Source organism: Asterias amurensis, chromosome 5, assembly GCF_032118995.1.
Source record: "Asterias amurensis chromosome 5, ASM3211899v1".
Classification (NCBI taxonomy): domain Eukaryota; kingdom Metazoa; phylum Echinodermata; class Asteroidea; order Forcipulatida; family Asteriidae; genus Asterias; species Asterias amurensis.
Window position 1 is genome coordinate 15551010 of NC_092652.1, and position 10715 is coordinate 15561724.

Below are 10715 nucleotides of genomic sequence, written 5' to 3' on the forward strand. Positions count from 1 at the left end.
TAAACACATGTCATGACACGGCGAAACGCGCGGAAACAAGGGTGGGTTTTTTCGTTGTTTTCTCTCGACTCCTATGACCGATTGAGCCTAAATTTTCACAGGTTTGTTATTTGATATAGAAGTTGTGGTACACAAAGTGTGGGCCTTGGGCAACACTGTTTACCGAAAGGGTCCAATGGCTTTAAAAGGTTTGTTCAACTATAAAGCAAGAGAAGATATTTCTTCACATGTCTCTTGAACTAGAACCTTTTGTAAGATTCTGGAAAGCAACATGCAGGTACAGGGCTCAAATTTTACACTGGACCACAGGAAAACTGTTTGTTTGTTTGCTTGTTTGTTTGCTTGTTTGTTTGTTTGTTTGTTTGTTTGTTTGTTTGTTTGTTTGTTTGTTTGTTTGTTTGTTTGTTTGTTTGTTTGTTTGTTTGTTTGTTTGTTTGTTTGTTTGTTTGTTTGTTTGTTTGTTTGTTTGTTTGTTTGTTTGTTTGTTTGTTTGTTTGTTTGTTTGTTTGTTTGTTTGTTTGTTTGTTTGTTTGTTTGTTTGTTTGTTTGTTTGTTTGTTTGTTTGTTTGTTTGTTTGTTTGTTTGTTTGTTTGTTTGTTTGTTTGTTTGTTTGTTTGTTTGTTTGTTTGTTTGTTTGTTTGTTTGTTTGTTTGTTTGTTTGTTTGTTTGTTTGTTTGTTTGTTTGTTTGTTTGTTTGTTTGTTTGTTTGTTTGTTTGTTTGTTTGTTTGTTTGTTTGTTTGTTTGTTTGTTTGTTTGTTTGTTTGTTTGTTTGTTTGTTTGTTTGTTTGTTTGTTTGTTTGTTTGTTTGTTTGTTTGTTTGTTTGTTTGTTTGTTTGTTTGTTTGTTTGTTTGTTTGTTTGTTTGTTTGTTTGTTGTTTGTTTGTTTACTTTGTTTGTTTGTTTGTTTGTTTGTTTGGATGTTTGCTTGTTTGTTTGTTTGTTTGTTTGTTTGTTTGTTTGTTTGTTTGTTTGTTTGTTTGTTTGTTTGTTTGTTTGTTTGTTTGTTTGTTTGTTTGTTTGTTTGTTTGTTTGTTTGTTTGTTTGTTTGTTTGTTTGTTTGTTTGTTTGTTTGTTTGTTTGTTTGTTTGTTTGTTTGTTTGTTTGTTTGTTTGTTTGTTTGTTTGTTTGTTTGTTTGTTTGTTTGTTTGTTTGTTTGTTTGTTTGTTTGTTTGTTTGTTTACTTTGTTTGTTTGTTTGTTTGTTTGTTTGTTTGTTTGTTTGGATGTTTGTTTGGATGTTTGTTTGGATGTTTGTTTGTTTGTTTGTTTGTTGTTTGTTTGTTTGTTTGTTTGTTTGTTTGTTGTTTGTTTGTTTGTTTACTTTGTTTGTTTGTTTGTTTGTTTGTTTGGATGTTTGTTTGTTTGTTTGTTTGTTTGTTTGTTTGTTTGTTTGTTTGTTTGTTTGTTTGTTTGTTGTTTGTTTGTTTGTTTGTTTACTTTGTTTGTTTGTTTGTTTGTTTGGATGTTTGTTTGGATGTTTGTTTGGATGTTTGTTTCAAAGATCCTCCCATCAAGGGAACTAGGCAAACTCCCACAAAGGAATATAAACACCAAGCTGGCAACAGCCAATCTCTCTCATACAAACATTGGTTTAACACCCATGATTATGAATTACACAAATCAAGAAACTGTGATTCATTTCTAGACGTAAATATTTATTCTTGTCATTGTGAAAGGGAATTCTGCTGGTTTTTTATTTTAATTTATTTAAACAATAGTACCTCACTGTGTAGTATCTTGAACAAAAACAAATTGTGTTGATTGTAATATAATATGTTTCAACTCTAGCTTGAGTAATGAGGTATACTTCAGATATCGGGAAAAATTTTCTATTTATGTTATAGATTAAAAAATCAGGAATTTTTTTCATTTTGATTTTGGTAATTTAAACAAAAACAGCTCTGGTCCAGTAAATGGCGGTGATGATGGCAGGTGGTGTCTTAGTGTCCAAATAATAATTTAACATTCAAATTAACTTACAAATATAGTTAATGGCCGGACATTTCGACCCTAGCAGAGTCTTTCTCGAAGGCTACAAATTTGTGCATTTGTAACCTTGGACCTTGTGGGTGGCAAGTTGTTTGCAACTTTCCTGTTCAGATTAACTTGTGACAGTCAAATCTTAAAGGAATTCATGCAGACACCAGGAGATGTTTTCTCATCTTTTTGATTTCATGTTGACAATTTTGTGTTTGTAGATTAATCGCAGACTACACAATGTGGTACATGATCAGACCATACCTGGGCTACCTCTCCAGACCCTACCAAGATGCAGTTATGGTTTTCAGCAAGGTGGTCAGCGGAGTGGGAACCAAGCTACCATTGTGGCAGCGCTGTATGTCAAGGGTGGACTCTGCTTTTGGGTTTGTAACCGGAGCCCTGTATGTAGAGGAAGAAGATTCAGAGAAAACCAAGAAAAAGGTCAATAAATAGTCTATTCTTTTAAGACACGGACACCTTTTGGTAATAATTAAACAAAGACCAGTCTTCTCACTTGGTGTATCTCAACATATGCTCAAAATAACAAACCTGTGAAAATTTGAACTCAATTGGTGGTCGAAGTTGCGATATAATAATAGAAGAAGAAACATCCTTGTCACATGAAGTTGTGTGCTTTCAGATGCTTGATATCGAGACCTCAAAATCTAGTTCTGAGTTCTCAAAATCAAATTGAATATTTTAGTAGAAAACTACTTCTTTCTCGAAAACTATGCTACTTCAGAGGGAGCTGTTTCTCACAATGTTTTTACTATAAACAGCTCCCCATTACTCGTTACCAAGTAAGGTTTTATACTAAATTATTTTGAGTATTATTATTACCAACAGTGTCCAGTGCCTTTAACAGATTGGCTTGTGTCACTAGATTTGCAAATTTTGTAAACTCACGAAGTGACCTATCTAGATACATGTATGCCACTTTACCAATGATGTACATTGTGCTACAGCGTAGAAGTGAAGTTTGCGTTTCACAAAGTGACCTATCTGGACGCGTAGTGTTTTGACGATATCTCGATAGGTCTTAATGTGCATTACACAGTGCTCTGTGGGCACAACTTTTGTTTGTCATTCACAAAGAAAGTTATCTGTTAGGAATGAATTGCTAACTAAAATAGTTGCTGGCATAAAACCACATTGACAGTTTTGTATGAATAAAGTACTTTTTTTGTCTAATAAAGAAGAAAAAAAAGGTCGGCAGATCCTAAAACAGCAGTTTGAAAAAACATGCAACTTCAGTTGCAATTTGTTTACTGTGAGCAAGATATGATAGATTGGTGGTATGAGGGACCATATCTGTAGACCAATTTGTGAGTTAATCATTTGTTAAGATTGGCTATAACACCCCTTGCAAGTATTCTGCCTGCTCATTGGTTTAGAGCGCGTCACATGACATGTCTTAGTTTTGCTAGACGACGGCCGTGTGATAGTGCGTCGGAAAATAGAACGCTCCGGGGATCACCTCGGGAGTCATAGTTTTAACCATAGCACTCGAAGCAGTCAATATTTGTATACTATACCATGTGTGTTAAAGGCACTCGACACCTTTGGTTATTGACAAAAGACCAGTATTCTCACTTGGTGTATCTCAACATATGCAACAAATAACAAATCTGTGAAAATTTTGACAGGATAAGTCATTGCAGTATTAATAAGAAAATAATGAAAGAAAAATCACCCTTGTTGCACAAATTTGTGTGCTTTCAGAGGCCTAATAAAAAGCTTCATGATCAGTAGACCTGCATGATCTCTTTTAATATTTGAGTGAAAATTAAGTCACCTCTTGCTCAAAAAATGTATTACTTCAGAGGGAGTTGTTCTCACAATGTTTTATACTACCAACAGCTCTCCATTGCCAGTAAACCAAATAATTTTAAGCTTACAAATATTTTGAGCACTTACCGCCCAGTGCCTTTAAACATCTATCATTGTTCTCTCCATACCAGGCTCTGGAGCTGATTGAAGACATACGCTACGCATTTCTAGAGAATCTTCCCCTTGTTGAATGGATGGATGATGAGACAAGAGAAAGAGCTGAAGATAAAGTCAGAGCCATTAAGAATAAAATTGGCTTCCCCGATTGGATCCTGGATCCTAAAAAGCTGGATGAATATCATGATGGGGTAAATTTTTTAACACCTTCTTAAAGACACTGGACACTATTGGTAAGTGTCAAAGACCAGTCTTCTGATTTGGTGTATCTCAACATATGCATAAAATAACAAACCTGTGAAAGTTTGTCACACAAAGTTATGTGCATTCAGATGCTTGATTTTGAGACCTCAAAATCTAATTCTGAGGTCTCAAAATCAATTTGTGGAAAATGAATTTTTTCTCGAAAACTACGTTACTTCAGAGGGAACTGTTTCTCACAATGTTTTATACTATCAACCTCTCCCCATTACTCGTTGCCAAGTAAGTTTTTATGCTAATAATTACTTTGAGTAACTACCAATAGTGTCCAGTGCATTTAAATTGTATATTGTGGTTACAAAGATAAACTTAGTGATAGATATCAGATATCATAAAGCAACTGTCATCATTCAGTGAAAGACCCGTCTAAAGACCAATTCATACTTAATGCGAATGCAAAGCGAATTTTGACGTCATGGCTGTTTTTAGCAATGTATGTTTCCCAGGAGTTGAGCACATGTCAACTGATGCGAACTGTTCTTTGCGATTTTGTGACGTCAAAATGTGTATCACATTCACATTCGCAGGGAGTATGAACAAGGCTTAAAGGCAGTGGACACTATTGGTAATTACTCAAAATAATTATCATCATAAAACCTTTATTGATTACGAGTAATCGGGAGAGGTTGATGGTCGAAAACATTGTGAGAAACGGCTCCCTCTAAAGTAAAGCAGTTTTTGAGAAAGAAGCAATTTTCCACGAATTTGATTTCAAAACCTCAAGTTTAGAATTTGAGGTCTCGAAATCAAGCATTTGAAAGCACACAACTTCGTGTGACAAGGGTGGTTTTCTTTCATTATTATCTCGCAAGTTCGATGACCAATTAACCTCAAATTTTCACAGGTTTGTTATTTTATGCATATGTTGAGATACACCCAGTGAGAAGACTGCACTTTGACAATTACCGATAGTGTCCTCTGTCTTTAATACCAAAGAAGTTTACTAGAGCTGGTTTTGAACGAAAGACTGCCAACATAGATGTGTAAACCCAGAGGTCATTGGTTCAAATCCAACTCTAGTCAATTTCTGTGTGACTCTTATTTTGCCAAGTGTTCATTCTATTTACACAACCAAGCCTTGTTTTTAAATATTTTTTTGAATGTAAGTTGGCTAAAAACCACTTTTTGTGAGGGGCTGCAAGATTAAAAAGATGAAAACAACTCAGCCGAACTGAATGTAGGAATTGATGTTCCTCTTAAAATAATCTAGATTGTAGTATGGCGAGAAACATGCACCAGGCAAGAAATTGACATTGATCTGAATTTCAGATGCAAGATAAGATGCTTTAATAGAGAGGTTTATGTTTATGGTGGAATTTACTTCACGTGACATTCACTATTACTCCCATCTGCACCGGCGATCAAAAAGACCTATTCGCCCATGGGGAATAGCATTTCCCATTCAACAGTTAGGATCATCCTTGTTCCCAAATCCTTGTTTGAGCATTACAGCGCCGCTGCGCCGCTGCTAAAACAAAGGAGCACCTGTCTGCGCCGCTGCTAAAACAAAGGAGCACCTGTGCAAAAGGTTGTGATCCGATTGCTATTATATTTGTGCATTGTTGCCGCTACGCTACGCTACATGATTTTTGGTTGTCAATACAATTTGTTCCGAACCAGTAATTTGTGTGATTTTTCATAAGGTTATACTTTTAAAATACATCAAATGATGAGGATCTATTGTATGTCAGTTACATAAAACAAAATGGGAAGAATATTATATTATCGCTCGGTGAAATTTGGACTGCTCCACTCTGAGCCACTCAATGGTTGTATACTCTATTGCTAGCTGTAGTAATAAAGCTGTTTGGTTTTTATATATTGCTTTATACACCATTCCTCAAAGTGCTTCCAACGTTATTACCCTGCTCACTGGGCCATTTCATTCCTTAAACCATCTCAGCTCCCTAGGGAGTACACAGCCTGTGGTGCCAAATATGTAGCACACTGAGCTAAACCAACCACAAGAACCATCTCTGGCCCCACAGGTACCCATTTGCCCCTGGGTGGCAAGAAGCAATTGTAGTTAAGAGTCTTGCTCAGGGACACACGTGTGACGACCAGGATTCGAACCCACACTCTGATGAACAGAATCACCAGAGCTTGAGTGCTCTTATCCGCTCGGCCATGACACCACATAGATAACAGGTCACAATAAAAACCGACCAAAAATATTATTGGAGCCAATAAATTGATGCATAGGAGCATTTAACACTTGTCATCATGTAACTTTTCGTTTCTGCATACTTTCTACAGCTTTCAATTTCAACAGAAAACAGCTTGGACAGCATCGTGAACATTGTGAGATTTTTCAGGCAGAAATCTCTGAAGGATTTCGGAACTCCTGTTGACAAAACAAGGTGATACAACAATAACAATTTATATCTGTAGCACTAGGATTAATCTAAACAGGCAAAAGATATAAATGTTTGCATCATGCATCATAGTTGGTGTAAGGGTAAAAACAAAATTAATTTTTTTCCTGGTGCAAAGATTGACATCTGTTAAATCATTGCAGTATTCACCACTTATGATTCAAACTGCCTCTAGCCACCGAGCTAGCTCAGTGGTCTTGTGGTAGGACATCTGCTTTAGCAATGTAAAGGTTGTTGGTTTGAATCCCACCCAAGTGATTTGCCTGTTAAATTCATTCGCAGAAGTCGACAAAGTACTGAGAATACAGTGTAGCTTTTTCATTCGAATGGGACATTTATCCGAATGACAAAGCATTTATGGTGAAGCATTTTTGGTGAAGCATTTATGGTGAAGCATTTAGTTGAAGGATCAAGTGTCAACACCAGAGCTCGAATCTGGTGCTCTCAACCGGCTCGGCCGAGGCACGCCTTGCCAATTATGGTTGTGTTAGCTTCCCCGAGTCAACCCTGGTCTGCCCCTGGTACGTTCGAATAGCTTTGACAGTATTCCAGGGGCTCACCCGGGTCGGCCCCCAGTGCCCTGCTTGTGAAGTGGGTCACTTGGGGGCTGGCCCCAGGTAAACGATGTCACTAGGAGAGCGGTGAGTGGTCGTTCGTTTAGCTCTTGTCAGGGGCTCACCCGAGTGAGCAACGCAGGGTGGATATGGGAAGATAATCGAGGGCACCCATTGTGATATACATATTCAATATTACCAGTTTCTGGCATTTTTGGGGCATGCTCGTATGTATGCATAAATTGAGTTCACCGAATTGTGGAGTGGGTCACTTGGGGGCTGGCCCCAGCTGCATGACGTCATCACAAGAGGATGAGTGATTGTTAGGTTAGCTCTTGTCAGGGGCTCACCCGAGTGAGCAACGCAGGGTGGATATGGGAAAGCTAATCGAGGGCACCCATTGTGATATACATGTTCAATATTACCAGTTTCTGGCATTTTTGGGGCATGCTCGTATGTATGCATAAATTGAGTTCACCGAATTGTTATTTAAAACGCCTTTATCTTTTTTAGGTGTCTGTTTCTAACATGTATATGATGCAAAAGTAGCTGTACTTAAACAACTATTTTGGTATGATATGAAGTGGAAATGCGATAAGGAAGGGTTTGCGATCTCCAAATGAGCTGGGGTGGTTCTGAAAAGAACCGTTGGTTTCAACTTGACCTTTCGATCAGTATGCTCTGATCATCTTCTGGAGTATTTTTATTTTTATAAAAGAAGGATTATATGTTTGTTTATCACTAGATGGAGCATGACCCCAGCTGATGTGAATGCATATTACAGTGCCTCTTTGAACCAGATGGTATTTCCATCTGGTATACTTCAGCCTCCATTCTTTGACAACAATGTACCAATGTGAGTATTAAGATTATTATTGGCCCAAAGGAAGACTCTGAGATGCTATTTTTTATGACAGGAGTAAATTTGCTCTGAGCTTTTGAGAAAGATGGAATCACCTGGGCCCAATTTCATAGAGCTGCTAAGCATAACAAATTTGCTTAGCATGCCTTTTTGCCTTATTTAGGATAAGCAAACAACAGCTGAATACCAGTAACAAGCAATATCCAACAAATGGAAATTTGGTTGGTGATGTTTTTATCAAGGAAGAAATGTCATGCTAAGCAAATATTTGTGCTTAGCAGCTCTATGAAATTGTGCCCTGGGCCCAACTTCAGGGCTCTGCAGAGGCAGAGAGTTAGCAGAGAATTTCATGCGGTAGCAGAGAATTTTTTGCTAGTGCGCATGCGAACTCCATGTTACTGGGCATTTTGCGCTTACACAGGTAGTGCAGAAATTTGGCGTTCGCACGTAAGCATTAGGGCTAGATAGCTCGTTTGGTAGAGCGCCAGAATGTTAATCCAGAGCTCAGAGATTCAAATTCCCTTTTGAGTACATTTTTTTTGTTCAAATCAAAATTCAATATCTTTGAAGTTGACTTTTTGTCAAATTTGCTGAAGCTTATGTACTTAACACATCAGTGTTTAAAGGGAAGGTATACATTTGGTTATCACTTCTAAAATTAATGGCAATGAACAGCAGCTTTTGATGTTACAAAGCATTTCGAGAAACATTTCACTTCGAAGTAATGTGGTTATTTAAAAAGATTGTGTATTCTTATCAGAGATTGTTCTAACTGCATGGATATCTTATTCCCTCCGGATTTTTTGCGATATCTTAAAAACACGACCACCTTTTGAATTGAATTGTTCACACAGGTAGTCTTATTGTGTATCTACATTACAATAGATTCAAACAATTGAACGGTTTAAAAACCCAAAAGTATACTTTGCCTTTATGCCGCCCAGAATATAAGCCACTGAACTCATTGTCGATGGCTATTCATAAATACCCCAGACAGTTTCGCCATTCCTGTGGGGGTGTTGTAGTGGTTGATATTAATGACCAGTTGCAGCTGTTTGTAACCTGCTGTTTTTGGATAGCATTTGTGCGGGTTAGCGCACAACCTCGCTTCGGGTGATTGATCTTGCCGCGCCATTAGCCCATGGATACGAGGACGCATACAGGTACGTGCACGAATGCATATCCCAAAACTGTCTCATAAAAATGCACCACACGTACAGAGCTCAAGGACGTCGGTAAAACAGATAATATTTAACAGAGTCTCCTACTTCATTACACCTTTTAACCACAATGGCTATAATGAATGGAATGAAAGAGTAGAAACTCATTCTTAAACGGCAGTTTAAGACCTTTTATTCAAGTTACTGTAAGACCATTTTGTATATCAAACAAACTGTTCAATAATCTCATTATGAATTGCAGGTCAATGAACTATGGAGCCATTGGGATGATCATGGGCCATGAACTGACGCATGGATTTGATAACACCGGCAGAAAGTTTGATAAACTAGGAAATCTGCGTGATTGGTGGGAGAATCAGTCTGCTGTGGCGTATGAAGCCAGGGCTGACTGTATGGTCAATCAGTACTCACAGTATCAGTTTGGGGAGAAAAACGTAAGTGTCAAATAATAGTTATAATATCCAAGTATAAATTAGTGAAAGAGAGACCAAATTTTTGTTTGTGATATCCATTTTTTTTATTTTTTTTTTCAACTCAACTTTTGGGTTGTTTTAATCTGCCCTATAGACAACAAAAAATGTTTTTTCTCAAAACAGTCATAGTAAGTTTATTTTGAGTTGGCAATGAACATTGTCAAATGTACATGTGTAGCACAAATTAGATTTGATTTAAGTTTACTGACAATCTTACATTTGATGACTTGATTGAGCTCAAATGGTTAAAACTTGTCAGGCAGATTGTGTGCATATCAAAATGTCCAATCTTGTGAGGTGGAAAGTGTGCATATTCCCCTTTGAAGACCATGTCCTCCTGCATAGTCATTCATCATTAAGTTGAGCGCCATGTAGTAGCTTGAGCCTGCCCAGTGATTTTTGTCCAGATATTTCGATCCAGCATGCAGGAGCATAGTTCCTGAAAGCCGGTGTCTTGTTTCAGGGTGTCCACGAAGGAAAGACACCTTCTCTCATGAGAAGCCTTGACTTGTGTGGGCTCATTAGGATGGTTGGGCAAGCGAAAAGCTCTGAGTGGCGGACACAGTGCCCAGCAAGCTTAAGGTGACATTCATAGATCTTTTTTTTAGCCTTTCGCCATACATAAACTCACTCCTGAAATTTATTTCTTGGTCTATCTGTTTTGTTGCCAACAGCTCGATGGACATTTCACTCTAGGGGAGAACATCGCCGATAACGGCGGAGTGAAGATAGCCTACATGGCATACAAGAGATGGCGTAAAGACAACCCTCATGATCTGCAACTTCAGCTCAATCTGACCTTGTCTCAAGAATTCTTCCTTGGGATGGCGCAGGTGTGGTGTAGCTACCAAACACCACAGTACTCCGATCTTATGATACTCACTGACCCACATGCCATTGATCAATTCAGGTGAGTCCTTAGTACATGTAGTCCTTAAAGGCAGTGGACACTATTGGTAATTACTCAAAATAATTTTAGCCTAAAACTTACTTGGTAACGAGTTATGGGGGAGAGGTTGGTAGTATAAAACATTGTGAGAAACGGCTCCCTCTGAAGTAACGTAGTTTTTGAGAAGGAAGTA

The 10715-nt window shown here is 37.7% G+C and overlaps 1 protein-coding gene across 2 annotated transcripts in view; it reads left to right on the plus strand.

Moving 5' to 3' along the window:
- The window catches only part of LOC139937463 (endothelin-converting enzyme homolog), a 46288-nt gene that overhangs the window by 28159 nt on the left and 7414 nt on the right, over window positions 1-10715 (plus strand). For both annotated transcript variants that reach the window (XM_071932611.1, XM_071932612.1), the window contains 6 exons: window positions 2199-2421; window positions 3942-4118; window positions 6445-6548; window positions 7863-7973; window positions 9402-9594; window positions 10308-10543. In XM_071932611.1, coding sequence (XP_071788712.1) covers window positions 2199-2421; window positions 3942-4118; window positions 6445-6548; window positions 7863-7973; window positions 9402-9594; window positions 10308-10543 — 1044 coding nt within the window. The remainder of the gene's footprint in view (window positions 1-2198; window positions 2422-3941; window positions 4119-6444; window positions 6549-7862; window positions 7974-9401; window positions 9595-10307; window positions 10544-10715) is intronic.